Here is a 17422-nt window from a genome sequence, read left to right as displayed (position 1 = left end):
TGATTTTTTAATCATAAAGTTCACATACCACAATTTATAATTTTCATAGTATTCAGAATATGTTTCTCTGTAGTAAGTTAACATTAACTTCCCCATTTTATTAGCCCACCATCATCAGATGGTGGGCTATTAAAATCACTCTGCGTCCGTGGTCCGTCCGTCCGTCCGTCCGTCCGTTAACAATTTCTCGTTATCGCATCTCCTCAGAAACTACTGGGGGGATTTTGACCAAACTTTGTCAGAATGATGTATTGGTACCCTAGTTGTGTCCCCCTGAAAATCAGACTGGTTCAACAATTTATGAGTGAGTTTTACATGGATTTATATAGGGAAAAACTTTGAAAACCTTCTTGTCCAAAACCACAGAGCCTAGGGCTTTGATATTTGGTTTGAAGCATCATCTAGTGGTCCTCTACCAAGATGATTCAAATTATTTCTCTGGGGTCAAATATGGCCCCGCCCTGGGGGTCACATGGTTTATATAGACTTATATAGGGAAAAACTTTGAAAAACCTCTTGTCCAAAACTACAGGGCCTTAGTCTAGGGCTTTGATATTTTGTATGTGACATCATCTAGTGGTCTTCAACTAAGATTGTTCAAATTATACCCCTAGGGTCAAATATGACCCCGCCCTGGGGGTCATATGGTTTACATAGACTTATATAGGGAAAAACTTTGAAAATCTTCTTGTCCAAACCACAAAGCCTAAGGCTTTGATACTGGTAATGTAGCATCATCTAGTGGTTCTCTACCAAGATTGTTCAAATTATCCCCCTAGGGTCAAAAATGGCATTGCCCCGGGGGTCACATGGTTCATTATAGACTTATATAGGGAAAAGCTTTTAAAATGTTCTTGTCAATAACTACAACATTCAAGTTTGGACCACATATGTATTTTTGAGTGGCAAGATGAACCTTGACATGAGTTGACCTTGATTTTGACCTAGTGACCTACTTTCACATTTCTGTAGCTACAGCCTTCAAATTTGGACCACATGTATATTTCTGAGTGGCAAGATGAACCTTGACATGAGTTGACCTTGATTTTGACCTAGTGACCTACTTTCACATTTCTGTAGCTACAGCCTTCAAATTTGGACCACCTGCATAGTTTTGTGCACTGGAAAAAACTTTGACCTTGATTTTGACCTAGTGACCTACTTTCACATTTTTGAAGGTACAGGCGTCAGATTTGGACCATATGCATAGTTCCGTGTTTCAAAATGAAATTTGATATTGATTTTGACCTAGTGACCTACTTTCACATTTCTCAAGCTACAGCCTTCAAATTTGGACCACATGCATAGTTTTGTGTACCAAAAAAAACTTTGACCTTCACATTGACCTAGTGACCTACTTTCACATTTTTGAAGGTACAGGCTTCAAATTTGGACCACATGCATAGTTTTGTATTCCGAAATAAAATTTGACCTTGATTTTGACCTAGTGACCTACTTTTACATTTTCAAGCTACAGCCTTCAAATTTGGACCACTTGCATATTTTTGTGTACTGAAATGAACTTTGACCTTTACATTGACCTAGTGACCTACTTTCACATTTTTAAGGTACAGGCTTCAAATTTGGACCACATGCATAGTTTTGTATTCCGAAATAAAATTTGACCTTGATTTTGACCTAGTGACCTACTTTCACATTTCTCAAGCTATAGCCTTCAAATTTGGACCACATGCATAGTTTTGTGTACCGAAATGAACTTTGACCTTTACATTGACCTAGTGACCTACTTTCACATTTTTGAAGGTACAGGCTTAAAATTTGGACCACATGCATAGTTTTGTATGCTGAAATAAAAATTGACATTGATTTTGACCTGGTGACCTACTTTTACATTTCTCAAGCTACAGCCTTCAAATTTGGACCACTTGCATAGCTTTGTGTACTGAAATGAACTTGACCTTAAGATTGACGTAGTGACCTACTTTCACATGTCTGTAGCTACAGGCTTCAAATTTAGACTACATGCATAAGGTTGTGTACCGAAACAAACTTTGACCTTGACATTGACCTAGTGACCTACTTTCACATTTCTCAAGCTACAGCTTTCGAATTCGGACCACATGCACAGTGTTGTGTACTGAAATGAAATTTGACCTTGAGCTAGTCAATAAGTCTTGAAATTTGGAACACTCAAAAATGGCACATTGGTGGGCGCCAAGATCACTCTGTGATCTCTTGTTTCCTTAAAAACTTTCTAACCAAAGATTTCCTAAATCTCTCAAGAATGAATATAGATCCCCCAGAGTTTTGACGAGCACCTTAATTTAGGGGATACTAGGGCACCTCCTAGTATAAAATAATATTTTTCATTTTTCTAAAACAACTTGAATAAGCTTTCTGTGTAACTATAATCCTTCATGCACATGAGGAGTAGTCAATGGTCATGTTTTGTGCTATCGTTTCTGAGATATGCATCGTAGAAGACTAGCACTAAAATGTCCTATTGTACCCCGAAACCGGGACACCACGGGATACATCATGGCAACCATGGGACAATGACAGATATAAACAAACCTATAGACTTTATTTCATCTGAACTGCAATGATAACAATTGCTTAAACATCAACATCAAGAAAAAGACTAATCAAATGCCATTTAATTACAATGACAGACCTAAATATACCTTTAACACTGTTTATTAACTGCTCATAAAGTGTAAAATGACAAACTGAATTTAAATATAAAAAAATCTATGAACTTTACTTAATCTTGTCTTACTGAATACAACTAAACTTATTTCAAAATCTGTTTTCAAAGTGACCACTGCATTTATTAAAACTAAAATACATGTTGCTATTTTCAGCACACATAAAAGTAGTGTGCAACGTGTCGACAATCTATGTATGGTGTAACAAACTGCCTAAAATTGTAAGACAAGTCTCAGACGCAGAGTGAACAAGATTTAGCAATGATCCAAAATTCGTTTTAAGGATTGTGCAAGTTTAATACAGGTTTGATTTATTATGCTAGAATTGATGTACTTACGCGCTACTTATCTCACGGAAAATTCGGCGGAAATGGAATTTTCGACACTTTTTGTGATAACTAGCGAAATTGCTAAAAGTAACGTTTTCACACATACGTAATTGTATATTTATGACTTACATATACAATCGAAATATTTGCATAATCACGATATATGCAAATATTTTTCGAGACAACCTTGAAACATAGGGTCATTTTATTTCCGCATACTGGTCAGGGACAAGTTAGACCTTATTGAGAATTCATGCAGATTGTTTAGGATGAACACCACTAAATCCGGCTGTTCTTTATTTCATATAAAATCCACTTTGTTTATAACGGGTTTTCGACATTTTCTAGCATATCAGATTTTCAGAAATCTTTTAGATATTTATCGTACGTATTTCATAAATGCATGCATTACAAAAGTCGTATTGAATCAGTTTTTTCTAAATGCACAGCTGGGTCTTTAGTGTATATTTATGAAATATTCATTTAAACAAACGATCTTAAATATGAGTATGTGTGCTTAGTTTTGGGCCAAAAAAAAACAAGGATGAATATTCAACAGGGAAAGCCACGTTCCAAAAGCGCAGTCTCTCCAAGCGGTCAGTGGCAAAGCAACCACTGGGGAGCATACCGGTTTTTAGTGCACCTAACGTCACTCTTACCCCTTCCATATTCCAAAGTTTCAGGATAGTGTAAATAAAAGTAACCCCAGCCAGGTGAAATCCTAACATAGTTTTTATGCAGAGGCAACAGAAAGCATGTAGAGCAGTTTTTTTCCTCCTTTATTTTGTAGGATCTGCCTATATACATGACTGTAGCACTTTGAAACGAATAATTGCGAGTGGATTGCCACCGTTATTCTTTTGCATTAGCGGCCGTAAAATGGTCAGGAGGTGAAATCTTTTGGAGACTTATTTGGAAGTCATAGGTTGTTTTTCTATGTAGCTTTGCTTATCTGTGGTAAGTAACTGGTTTATTTTCATTTAAAAGAAATAAGAACTCCTCTTAGATATTTTGAATAAACTAAATTGTTCACATTAAAGACAAATTTGCATTAAAGCCAGAGAGGAGTAGTCCAATTCGTTGACTTATATTGCCTTTCGTTTTTTTTTAGTTTATGTACGACACGGAAAAAAAAGATTATGTCTGAAGGTCAATCTGTTTTTTTTCGTATTCTATTGGTCGAAAAAGGAAGAAGATGTTGGTTTTGTTCGGAAACAATGCAAATGGTTCAAGGTAACCGTAACACACGAATACAGAGTGACATTATACTTTTGTGTAGTATCTTGACAAACCGTTATAAGGTTCGACCTTTGTACTAAAATCACCATGCTCCTAACAACTTTATTATTTTTCTAATAACTCTTACTTTGTAGGAAACAAAGGTATGCTCATCAATAACATCCACAAGACGATCCTTTTGGAATACATTTGACACTGATTTATTTTGTAGTCACATCTTATTCACACGTTTTATAGATGATTGTCTTCATGGTCTAAAATAAAACACATCCAATTGCTGTTTTATGTTCTCAGGAAGTACCTGGATATATCCAAATTATGGCAAGCTTAGCAAAGTCGATTTTAAAAATGTGAAGGAAACATGACTGAGGGCTGTTTAGATGACATTTGTAATATGGAACTGGTTCAGTTCGCCGTCGGCTGGCTGTTTATGGGCTTGTGGAGTAGTCTGATTTGTATCAAGTTAGAGCTATAGTTCGCAGAATATGAAGGTACATGTATAAATAAATTCAGTACTTTGAATAATTAATTAAAAGTAAATCTCAAATGATTAAAAACAAATAAATCACAGAAATGATTTAAATATCTCTATAGTCATGACTGGAATCCTCCAGCTACCCCAGCCTCGTTAGGCAACAGATTTGTATTTAACTGTGAGCAGACTAATAAGCGATTCATAATTAAATTCTCAAGTTTCCTTTCCTGTCGATTTCACATAATTAATAATAATTTAGTATAAGCATTCATAATCTTAATATTTGTGAACAAACACTTTGTAATTTACATATTGCATAGGTTCGTTATACTTGAACACAGATGTTCTATAAAATATGATAATTAAAGGTGTATGTTAAACATTTCAGTTCTTTACAATTTGTATCATATATAACATTTGCTTCTCAGAGGGATTTCAAATGACAACAGACGAAAACAGACAAAAACAGATTTTAACCGATGGCTAGAGATGATGACGGCAATCATAGTCGCATGAATTATTTAAAATGTGTTTATGTCGGACGTTTCACTCTCGAGAATACATCCTGTGTACATGCATGTTTGAATGGTTTACTTGTTTACTACAAATACAAAATGTACATAATATCATTTCAACCTACTTTGACTACTGTATAGAGTTGATATTAACTTGTATATAATACGTGTTATTTGTTTATTAACTAATTTTGTGCTCTAAAGAGAAAATGAAAAAAAAAGAAATATTACTGCATAAAGATCTAAAGAAAAGAGGATAATACTGATACGCAATATAATGCATGTATGTTTTTCAGTAACTTATGAAATTTAATATACGTACAAGGAAATGTTTATACGTAGACACGTATAGATGTATGCCTTCCAAATGTTCCTTACCTTAACTAACGGACAGTACCATAACTTTTCAAGGTTAGAATTAAATAACAAACAGAATTACATAGATTTCTTAATTTTTCAAACTGCATCACCAACTTTTCTTGTAAAAGTTTTGTATATGTAAATTAATTTCCCTTTAAATACTCAGTGTTTCGCTGGTGGGTCTGATGAATTGATTAATATATTGCGCAATCTTAGTACAGCAATGCGTCTGTCATGTTCCAAGACTCTAGAAGAGTCAACGATATGCTTGGGTATATTACTCCATGACATTTTTAACGATCGTATGTTTCAAAATAACATACATATATTGTGCAGAAAAATTGTTTAATCTTTTACAGATTGAAAGTCATCCGGCATATTAACGTGATTAGAAAATATATTAACTTTTTCTAACTTTTGTTCCTCTTAATTTGGGTTTTAATCGTTTTCCGTTTTAGCTTGTATTCATTTTGTATAGTAATATACAATAATTGCCTTTTAGTGAGGATGATATGAGAATTTATTGACCTGGAAAAAGTGATATTGACCGTAGGTGTAGTCCAAGCTATTTCATATTCGTCTTATCATTTCTCCTCTTGCATCCGTATTGGCCCTCAATCGTTGTTATAAGACCACCCTTTGATAGATAACAAGTTAATTATGAAACAATTTGATTAATAGAATGATAGTATCAATAGTTATTTGTCCTTTTAACATTTTATTACTTGATAGGCGGCCTTTTTCTGAAAATGACTGGAAAAAAAATTATAATGCAAACAGGACGTAAGGAGTATTGGACATTATTTCATTTCCTCTCACAAACAGACAGTCCAATTATGTTCGGTTGCCTTATATACGTCCAAAGGATCTTCCATTCCATCTATCCGAATCGCAGTCCTTAAGTGTTACGTCGTCCCGTGTTTGGACTCAGTGATTTTTTAAATTAATTTTATAACAGAAAAAGTCGAAACTCAAAAAAGGCAAAAATAAAAGTGATGCAGACTCCAGTGAAAATGCATGCTACCGTCAACGCCCTCTAGCCCCGAGTTAAGCAGAACTCATTTGCACATGTTACAAGTACAGTACCAAAAGCAATTTAGAAACCTCTGCAGATGTATTCGTACCTCAGTGCAGCTGTAATGATACACAGAGTGCAATTCCATGAAAAGAGGCATATTGTCCCGAGTTAAAAAAATGGGCTTGCCCAATGCTAGAAAACAATAGACAGAACTAAACAAACTAGAATTTAAAAAGAGGATGTATGGATATCACAGAAATTGCAAATAGACAAAACTACAGGGTAGGCATATGATCCAAGGGGTGATTAAACAATACGCAAAGCTATAAAAGCTTTAAAAGCGGTCGTGTTGGAACCATCAAAGTCTAGAAACTAAACTGTACCACTTACACGCTATGAATTTCTTGTCGTTTTGTTTTTGGTCATTGAGTCAGTTCGAAGTTATCATTTTTACACAGTTCCAAGATGCTAAAATAGTTTTTGTCGTTTTGATGTCAGTAAGATTTACTTAAAAGTCGAGGCCCCACTGCCCTGAGACACCTCGAGTTATATCATATACTATGCAATTAACCTCTTGTATAATTATAAGATATCTCTGTTCTTAATATTTTGACTTGTGTCTGAATTGCAACAAAATATTTAGAAATATTAAGAGAATATTTATATCATTCGATATGCGTAATGATATAAGGCCCATTTAATTCAATACTACATCTGTAGTATTTACATCCTTTGTGTGATTTGTTACACGTCGATAATTGATAGATATAAGATATATTCTAGCATCTATTATTTCTACATAACTCAAAATTAAACAAGAAAAGAGCCGATTGTTTCACAGAAAGTGTTTATTAAGTAAAGTAATCCGAACGTAGAAAGGAAACTACTATAATTCTAAAAGGTAGCACGTTATTATTGATTATTGAATCTACGCAACATGCTTTGATACGTACAAATTCGCATATATTGTTATCTTTAGAAACTTTCCAATGAAAATTATCTCAATGATATATGCTTAAGCGGAAAATTATCTATACGATATTTAATCTAACGGAAATGTATCTAAATTATAAGTGATTGAAAGTCGAAAATAGTCTTTGGGTACTTATTACAGGAAATGGGAAAAGGAAAATCAGACGATCGTGAAATATGGCTGTTATGTGGCGCAATGTGTAAGTACATTTTTTATATTTGAAGCTATATTTGTCTTCTGGCCAATGATTTGCATTTGCAACTTGTGATTTCAGTATCGTATACAAGAAAATGTATCATATTCATATCAAACGAGTAATGTTTGGTACGAAAATGCAACGATATTTTAGGATCTTTGTTTTCCGTCCACCTTCTTTCTTTCTTCCATTACAACAATTTTTTTCTACACTCTAAAACGTCTTTTCCATAGTCATTTACTGTTCACTCTATTTCAATGATATTGTTAACTTGCTGTATATTCGCAATATTCCGTTTTTCCCGTTTTATTTTCCACTGTATGCTTTGTTAGTTTCACCCTGAAGTTCCCTTGGTATTTCATGGTACTCTGTATCAACTTACTATGTTATTCGATAGCTAGCTTCTAGTGTATGCATGTGTCGGATTTCTATCTAACATCGTTGCTTATTCAGACATTGCCACTTTAGAACACTACTTTGTGATCAGTAAGATTTTTACATAGTAATTGTCAACAACTACGCAATACATTTTCTCATCACGATAATTTTTAAGTGTTGAAGTATTTGCAGCATCACACTGCAAAACAGGGTCTCCGTGGTCGACTGGTCACTGACTTCGGATCTTTACCCTTCGCCAGTGTGGGTTCGCGACCTCGCTCGGGGTGTATAATTCTACATGTGAGGACGCCATCCAGCTGGCTTATGCAAACCACTGTTTCTACCAAGGTCCCCGCCCGTGATGAAATGAAGCCCGGGCATCTTGGGTCTTCATACGATATTAAAGGCTGAAAATATTGCCCTATGACCTAAATTATGCCAGTGTGACATTGAACTAAACAAAATTAAGTCCCACACGATTGTGAATGATTTAACACACACGTAAATGATAGGGATTTCTTGTTTAATACCTAACTCTTTCATGCTATGTTTGGGGATGTTTTGTTTGCTGTCTTTTTTGTTTCAATGGTGATTTTTTACGTTTTACATTTATACTCATTCTTATCTGTTCATTGCTTCTGATTATTGTGTATCTTTTTAAGAACGGAATGAGCCACAATTTAAATTATGAAACGAAACACATAAACATGTATATATGTATACAAAGGTTATATATTTATTGTTAAATAAGAATTGTGCATAATCGGAAAACATCGTAACAATGTTGTTGTAATCCGTATCTCTGGAATTATGATTTGAAGCGTAATAATAATTACAAATGTTCTTTTTCTATTTTCAGCCTTCTGCTGCCTTATTGTTATACTGATGTTAGCATTACTTGCATATGGTATTGCTAAGATTGTTATGGGTGAGTCGTTTGAAAAAGAGGTTTTCATTTTTTCAATACATTTCATTTGACAGATGTCACATTTTATACATTAACTTCAGAGTGCAATGTTCATTTATATTAATTTAATGTGACTCTGCACATTTTATAGACATTCTGTTTGATAGATGTCTTTATTTCATACTCAGATCTTATTATCTGTTTAAATCTTAAATCAACGAAACCATTGTCAATAAACATATTAAATCTGTATCCAGGTCGTTTCTTTTTGTTAATTTAAAAGATGTGTCTTTAGGTTATTCAAATTTTGTATAAGTCTGCCCCTTTCCTTCGCAAGACAAATTAAACCTTAAAAGGGTACGTAGGATTTACATAGAAAATGGCCCGAATTTTAGGAAAATTCGCTAGTTATTGACAACATGTAAATAGCATTGATGTCTTATTTAATAAACAAAATAGCATACTTAGTAGAAGTCATTGAAGCCTGAGATACAGTTACATACATCGTTACCGAATGACCAAAGGTATAGATATTTACGCATTTTGTACAAAACGAATCCTACTCATCAAAGGGGGGCCCGTCGCTAAATAATGTGTGCATGTACGTGCGTGCGTTTCACAAAACTGAAGAAAAAGAAAAGTACTTAATTCAAAACAGATGTTAGAGAAGGCATCACTGAAATAACAGCAATCGTTTTACATAATGTCATTACTTTGGAAATACCTGAATACAGAGGTCCATTTTCTGATGTAAATCCTACGTACCATTTTAGCTCTATTTACATTTTAAAGGAACTTGTCTCCAGGCTCACGTCATAACTTTTTTAATTGCTTAAACTCCTGTGATAATATTTCAAAACATATAGGTAATGTCTTTAACATTATCATATAAAATTATTCGTAGCTACACTTTGTAGTGTAATTTTATCGTATTTGTGGGTGATCTGATAGTTGTTCCTTTAAAATTAGGTTTACAATGGCCTCTACTATAGGGTTGTGGTTTTCCACTTTTTAGCTCACCTGTCACATAGTGACAAGGTGAGCTTTTGTGATCAACCTTCGTCCGTCGTGCGTCCGTGCGTGCGTCCGTCCGTGCGTCCGTCAACAATTTCTTGTCTGCACGATAGTGGTTTCTTTTATGATTTTATTTTAACCAAAACTTGCACACAACTTGTATTACCATAAGATCTCGGTTCCTTTTTGAACTGGCCAGATCCCATTATGGGTTCCAGAGTTATGGCCCCTGAAAGGGCCAGAATCAGCTATTTTGACCTTGTCTGCACAATAGCAGCTTTATTTATGATTTGATTTTTACCAAACTGGCACACAACTTGTATCACCATAAGGTCTTGGTTCCTTTCTTGAACTGGCCAGATTCCATTATGGGTTCCAGAGTTATGGCCCCTGAAAGGGCCAGAATTAGCTATTTTGACCTTGTCTGCACAATAGCAGCTTCATTTATGATTTTATTTTGACCAAACTTGCACACAACTTGTATCGCTATAAGGTCTTGGTTCCTTTCTTGAACTGGCTAGTTTCCTTATGGGTTCCAGAGTTATGCACAATAGCAGCTTCATTTATGATTTAAATTTAATCAAACTTGCACAAAACTTGTGTTGCCATAAGATCTCAGTTCCTTTTTTGAACCGGCCAGATCCCCTATTGGGTTCCAGAGTTATGGCCCCTGAAAGGACCAAAATTAGCTATTTTGACCTTGTCTGCACAATAACAACTTCATTTATGATTTGATTTTAACCAAACTTGCACACAACTTGTACCACCACAAGATCTTGCTTCCTTTCTTGAACTGGCCAGATTCCATCATGGGTTCCAGAGTTATGGCCCCTTAAAGGTCCAAAATTGGCTTTTTTGGCTTTTGTAGCCATATAGAGACTTCATTTATGGTTTTATTTGATACAGACTTCCAAAATATCTTCAACAACAATAAATCCTGGATTCCATGACAAATCAGATCCAGTCGTAGTTTCCAGAGTTATTTTATATCTGATTACCTCCCCTGAAAACCCGAGACCACTTTTCTGTGGTACAACATGGATGGTACCTGCAATTTTTAGGTGTATTTTGACATATCTGTACCTTGTAAGAATTTTGTTTTTCTGTTTGGTTAAATTTCTTACTTTGTTGTTCCTGTCCTTTGGACTTAGATATTTAGATATTTTTTCTGAGGACCTTCTTGCCCTAAGTGCAATGATAACAGGTGAGCGGTATAGGGCCAACATGGCCCTCTTGTTTATTTTATTATCACAGCAGCGTTGTTTGTGGTATAAAATCTGCAGAATTCCGAGGTCTTAATCATCGGGCTGCTTTATCACTAAACAAACATGCATCAATCTTATTTTAGCAAACAAATGTGTAAAATTAGACCTAGATTAAAGTAATCTTTTGGCCTAATTTTGATTATGCTCTATAAAGGCGGAATACGCTTACGACTCGCCACGGAACGCGCATAAATAAAATGTTTATACTGCACTCATTAAAAGCGACAATAACAGCAGTTTTTTGCTAGAATCATTACTAAGCATTTACTGATTTTATTTGAAGTTGGTTTTGTCTAAATTAATTTTGTTATTTCATGCGATCAAAATCAGAAAAAGAAACTGTTCCACAGAATCGGCAAAATAAACTAAAAATACTTATATTAAGCCATTATGATTACTCACTTTGATCAAATGCTGTTAAAGTGACAAGAAGGTCACTTGAATTGCTTCTGATTGAGTATGTTGATGAGAGGTAACGACAAGTGCAACACACAATATTTACTCAAGCGCCGGCTAAATCAGAATTATAAAAGTACAAAAATTACATTGAATGTACTCCAAGATCCAAAAGGTTCATGAATAATAATAAAACTTAGTCTAATGTGTTCAAGAATAAATGTGAACAGCGACTACCTTGCTTAAGATTTTGAGTTAGACATTTGCAAAGTATTTCAACCTCTGAATTCAGACAACCTGCAAGAAAGCACCTTTGTGGCCATCTATAGTGCGGTTTATATAGTAAATGTAGTTATAGGTTTGACTGCATATGCAAACACAAAGAATGCATTTAGGTATAATGAAAGGTAACTTATTTTGATAAATTTATCTTACAGGATCTGTATATCTACATGACTGTAGTATTGAAAGGTTTATACCAATCTACCTGATAGTTAGTGGTGTGGCACCGATAGTGTTCGGCGGTTTTGGTCGCAGGGATGACGACGAGCCCAATTTAAGTGGAAACTTTTGTGGAGTCCTTGGCATTTTGTTTAATGTGGCTTGGCTTATTTGTGGTCATTTCCCAACTTTTATGTAATCAAATACCCTCATGTCAGCATACCAAAGTGTTTGAACGCGTGCGTTATTTTAATTGATGTTCGCCATAAAAACATCAGCCAATTGATTAACGAAGGCCATTAGACGCCTTCCCTGAAAAAAGCAGTTAGTAATCATAGAACGTAATATAAACAACATTCACGTTTATCTTTAAATCATAAAAATATTATAATATAACCAAGGAATTGCTTCACTGTATGCATATCATCCGTTTTTACTGTTTGATTGCTTGCGAATACACCTGATATTGCATCTCCAACTTTTGATGACTCGAGCTTGTGCATCTAACGTTTACAGGACCTCCTTGATTAGTTAAGGCCATTGACTTCATATCACTTGCCAATCAGTGATGTGGGTTCGTGTGAAGGTGACGTTTATCTAGCTTACTGAAGGTCAATGGTTTCCCATGCCTAAAATAATACTCGGAGTGGCTCCTGGAGTCTTCCTCCACCACCAAACAGCTGGAAAATCTGCCGTATGTTCTTGACTGTGCCGGTGTAACTCTAAACCCGACAAGATCAAAGCAACTCGAACATGTACAGAAAAGGGAAAACTTACTACTTTTATAATGTAAAAGCAAGTTAGTTCTGAAAATACAATTAATGAATAATAACAATATAATTTCAGGTAGTGTCTGGGTATATCCCAATTACGGAAAGCTAAATGATGTTGATTTTACGACTTGCAGCAGTAACAAGACTACTGAGTGTTTAGATGAGATCTGCGACAAGGATTTGATGAAATTTGCCATTTCTGCTGTCACCATCGATTGGGTTTTCATTGGCTTCTGGATTGTTGTGATAGGTTATCAACTTAGAAAACTCACATGCCAATTAATACGTAAATGTATGAACTTTTTTTACAAATGTCTGATAACCTTGACAGTTAATAAAAGTACAAACAGCAATCAAAACATAAATTTAATAGAAAAGTGTATTTTGTGAAATAACGTGTCTCGGATTCGGATCTCCTATGACACTATTTTGGCTTTACAGATCTGAAAGTGTCTGACATAGTATTACATCATTTTTATTTCAGAATATGGTTTCATGTTAGTTTGCTGACGTTGAAAACCAGTATCATAACATGTTTAGTAATATTCATTATTTTTATGGTATTTTAGAAACATCAAAGATAGTGATGAGATCATATGACAGCAGCTGAAAACGGGTGAAGTCGTTGATAATCTATAATCTCATACACATATGTTTTTGGAATTCTTGCATTTGAATATACAAACCGTTGTGTTGATGCCGAATTACACACTTTCAAAAATATTTCATTGTACTTAAAGAATACATTTTCTGTGTAATCGATACTGTGTGCCTTTGTTTATTGTTATAAATAATTTACATGTTAGAAAAAAATATGGCTACCTTTCTGATAATGCATTCATTGATGTCTTGAAAGTTCAAACGATCAGTTGCTGAACAGATTTGTTATTCCAACTACATAATAAAACTCAAACAATACAGTCATCACCAGAGAGATAGAGAATATTTGTTTGTTTTAATGTAAGATCGAAATATATTTTACCGAGTGAACACTATAATGCAACATTTTCAGGAGTGGTGCAGTGATTTTTAACATGAATTATTATATCTACTTCCCTATGGAAGACCTTTGAATGAAAAAACTATAAATAGTTCTATTACGTAATCTCCTACATTTCGTTATAATAAAATGTAAATATTTATGATTCTTTGATTATTTTTATACATCTTTACCTTTACTGAAGATTTTTTGCAAGGAAATTCTTATCATTTATATTTCATATCATTTCGCATTCAAATGTAGTTCCGTACCAGTGAAAAATAAAAATGATATTTTCACTGCTTGAAACAGTGAAAATATCAATTTTATTTCACTGCTAAATTTCAGTATTTCACAGAAGAGCATAAAATAAAAATCATGATACTTCCGGAAAGAACGCAGTTCAAAATTTTCATCATCTGATCTGAGAGAAAGAAGCGCGACATAGCTTCATCGGTCAGAACGACTTCATCGGAAATGACATATCAGTGACACGACCCGGATATGAATTCAGAATATCAGGACTTATGTGCTTTGAAAGGAATAAATCATCGGCAAATTGGATATTTTGTAGACAGGAATTTCAGTGTTTCATGTCTAATTTTTGAACTGTCTAGACATCAAAGGACAATCATAGAGAAGACTTATGCGTATTAACGTCTTTGTCAACAATTTTTCAGTCATATAAACGACGGTGTCTACTTGTAGCAGTGAGCGCAATGCCCAGCTTTAAAGTGCTGCCTCAGTGGAATATCACGCCGTACACACTTGACATGATAACCTAACCAGTCACATTATACTGACACCCGGCTGACCAGTCCTAGTACTATCTTCTAAATGCTGAGCGTAAATCGAGGAAGCTACTGTACCATTTTGACGTCTTAGGTATGACGCGGCCAGGGATCGAACCCACGGCCTCCCGCACTCGAAGCGGGTGCTCTACCACAAGGCTACCGAGGCGATGTGATATCTTAACTAGAACACAACAGTTCAACACAGCAAATAAAAATGGTTTTGCTAAGTGTCAAAGTTTTATAAGACTACAATCTGTTTTTATTACGGAGCAGATAATATCTGACTTACGAAAAGTGCAGATGAGACTAGTAGTTTCATATTTGATTCACGTTGTTTTGCTGCTGTCTGGTTCAGATAGAATGAACTCATTTTTAAATGCAAAAAGAATTTTTTGCCAGAAAATTATTTCAAACAGTGCAAGGGATGGTTTGCTTTTATATGGAGACCCATCAAACTCGTTTATCGTATGCATTGTATTGAGGCAAAAGCAGGTTTCTTTATACATTCACAAATTTACTGCTATTAGTATCTTTACTTATTTCCATGACCTGAATGCTTATATTATATATTTCCGGTTGTCATAATTCAATGTGCACTGAAGGAAATATTTAAATGGTATCATTTATCATGTTAGATACAAGTAAATATGACATCTTCAGTTCCGTAAACATTGAAATGATATGCTTATAAAACATGATACTTTATATAAAAGGAAGTAAATATTTAATATATCTGTTCAAAACTGAAAATCAGTCTCGTGAAGTGAAGATCAAAATAGAAGTTTTCATAACTTAGAAATGGGAAAAAAATAAAGACGAAAAAGACAAGCAAGACGTCCGGTATGTACCATCTGTCACTATGTTTTAGATGTTTTTGGTATTGACTAATTGTAATAAAATTTGTATCATAAATACATAACAAACGTTTAACAGATACAGTATAGTTGCAATGTGATAAAGAAGCTTTCTTTGGTATTTACTTTGTGATGTTGAACTTTCACGTTCATTTTACACAAATTTTGATTCACTCTAAAAACTTTTCTATCATATGAAAATATCAGTTAAACAGCTTACAATAAGTGTATAATTTTCAGCAATGTTCAGTTTTTCAGCCGTGATACTATTGGTCGTCGGTTTAATCGGATTTGGTTTGACAACACTCGCAAAGGGTATGTAGTCCGTTTAAAGTTCAACAGAATATTTTTAAAATGGTAGTTTCCTAGCTGTGATATGAGAGTTAGGCTACAATTTTGTGCAAAATATGGTTTATAATCAGTTTGGGTAAGATAGCCTCAGGAGAAAGGGTGCTGTTATTAGCTCACCTGAGCATTGCTCAGGTGAGTTTTTGTGATCGCTCGATGTCCGGCGTCTGTCTGTCTGTCTGTCGTCTGTCTGTCGTCTGTTAACATTTAGCTTGTGTATGCGATAGAGGCTGTATTTTTCAACTGATCTTTATGAAATTTGGTCAGAATGATAACTTGATAAAATCTAGGCAGAGTTCGAAAATGCTCACTAGGTCATATCAAAGAACAACCTTGTGTATGCGATAGAGGCTGTATTTTTCAATTAGCTTTAATGAATTTTAGTCAGAATGATAACCTTGATGAAATCTTTTTAGTCAGAATGATAACCTTGATGAAATCTAGGCCGAGTTCGAAAATGGGTCATCTGGGGTCAAAAACTAGGTCACTAGGTCAGATCAAAGAAAAACCTTGTGTATGCGATAAAGGCTGTATTTTTCAATTAGTCTTCATGAATTTTGGTCAGTATGATTATCTTGATAAAATCTAGGCCGAGTTTGAAAATGGGTCATCTGGGGGACAAAAACTAAGTCACTAGTTCAAATCAAAGAAAAACCTTGCGTATGCGATAGAGGCTGTACTTTTCAATTAGTCTTCATGAGTTTTGGTCAGAATAATTACCTGGATGAAATCTAGGCCGAGTTCGAAAATGGGTCATCGTGGGTAAAAAAATAGGTCACTAGGTCAAATCAAAGAAAAACCTTGTGTATGCGATAGAGGGTGTATTTTTCAATTAATCTTCATGAATTTTGGTCAGAATGAATGCCTTAATAAAATTTAGGTCAAGTTTGAATATGGGTATTCTGGGTTTAAAAACTAGTTCACTAGGTCAAATCAAGGAAAAGCCTTGTGTATGCAATAGGGGCTGCATTTTACACTGGATTTTCATAAAATTTGGTCCGATTGGTACCCTTGATGAAATCTAGGGGAAGTTCGAATATGGGTAGCCTGGGGTAAAAAACTAGGTCACTAGATCAAATCAAAGAAAAACCTTGTGTATGCGATAGAGGCTGTATTTTTCAATTGGTCTTCATGAAATTTGGTAAGAACGATAGCCTTGATGAAATCTAGGTCAAGTTTGAATGTGGGTCATCTGGGGTCAAAAAATAGGTCACTAGGTCAAATCAAAGAAAGTGCTTGTTCATACTCTAAGAGTTTTGCTCCAATTTTGATAATAATTGGTCAGAATATTTATTTCCATGAAATCACGAGGTCAAACATGTTTACACTGTTATGGTGTGTTTCTCAGGTGAGCGACCTAGGGCCATCTTGGCCCTCTTGTTCGTTTCTTTATTAGATTTTCCTACTTTTTGATCCACAATATAAGTTTTTGGTGTATACTGATCATTCTTCCCATTCACGAGTTCTCAGGCATTTTAAGTTTCACGAAAAGTCATTCT

At 34.7% G+C, this 17422-nt stretch overlaps 1 protein-coding gene across 3 annotated transcripts; it reads left to right on the top strand.

The window, feature by feature from the left end:
- The first annotated feature begins 5357 nt into the window (after positions 1-5357).
- LOC123554378 (transmembrane protein 272-like) lies at positions 5358-14090 on the top strand. Of its 3 annotated transcripts, none has more exons than XM_045344473.2 (6): positions 5358-5510; positions 7720-7777; positions 9012-9080; positions 12172-12351; positions 13022-13240; positions 13518-14090. In XM_045344473.2, coding segments are annotated over exons 1-6 (534 nt in total). In that variant the 5' UTR covers positions 5358-5504; the 3' UTR covers positions 13520-14090. The 3 variants fall into 3 exon arrangements, with proteins under 3 accessions (XP_045200408.2, XP_045200410.2, XP_045200409.2); XM_045344475.2 differs by having other exon boundaries at positions 5500-5638; XM_045344474.2 differs by lacking the exon at positions 5358-5510 and adding an exon at positions 7358-7506.
- The last annotated feature ends 3332 nt before the right edge of the window (positions 14091-17422 follow it).

Source organism: Mercenaria mercenaria, chromosome 7 (assembly GCF_021730395.1).
Source record: "Mercenaria mercenaria strain notata chromosome 7, MADL_Memer_1, whole genome shotgun sequence".
Taxonomy (NCBI): domain Eukaryota; kingdom Metazoa; phylum Mollusca; class Bivalvia; order Venerida; family Veneridae; genus Mercenaria; species Mercenaria mercenaria.
This window is presented reverse-complemented; position numbering and strand designations above follow the sequence as displayed.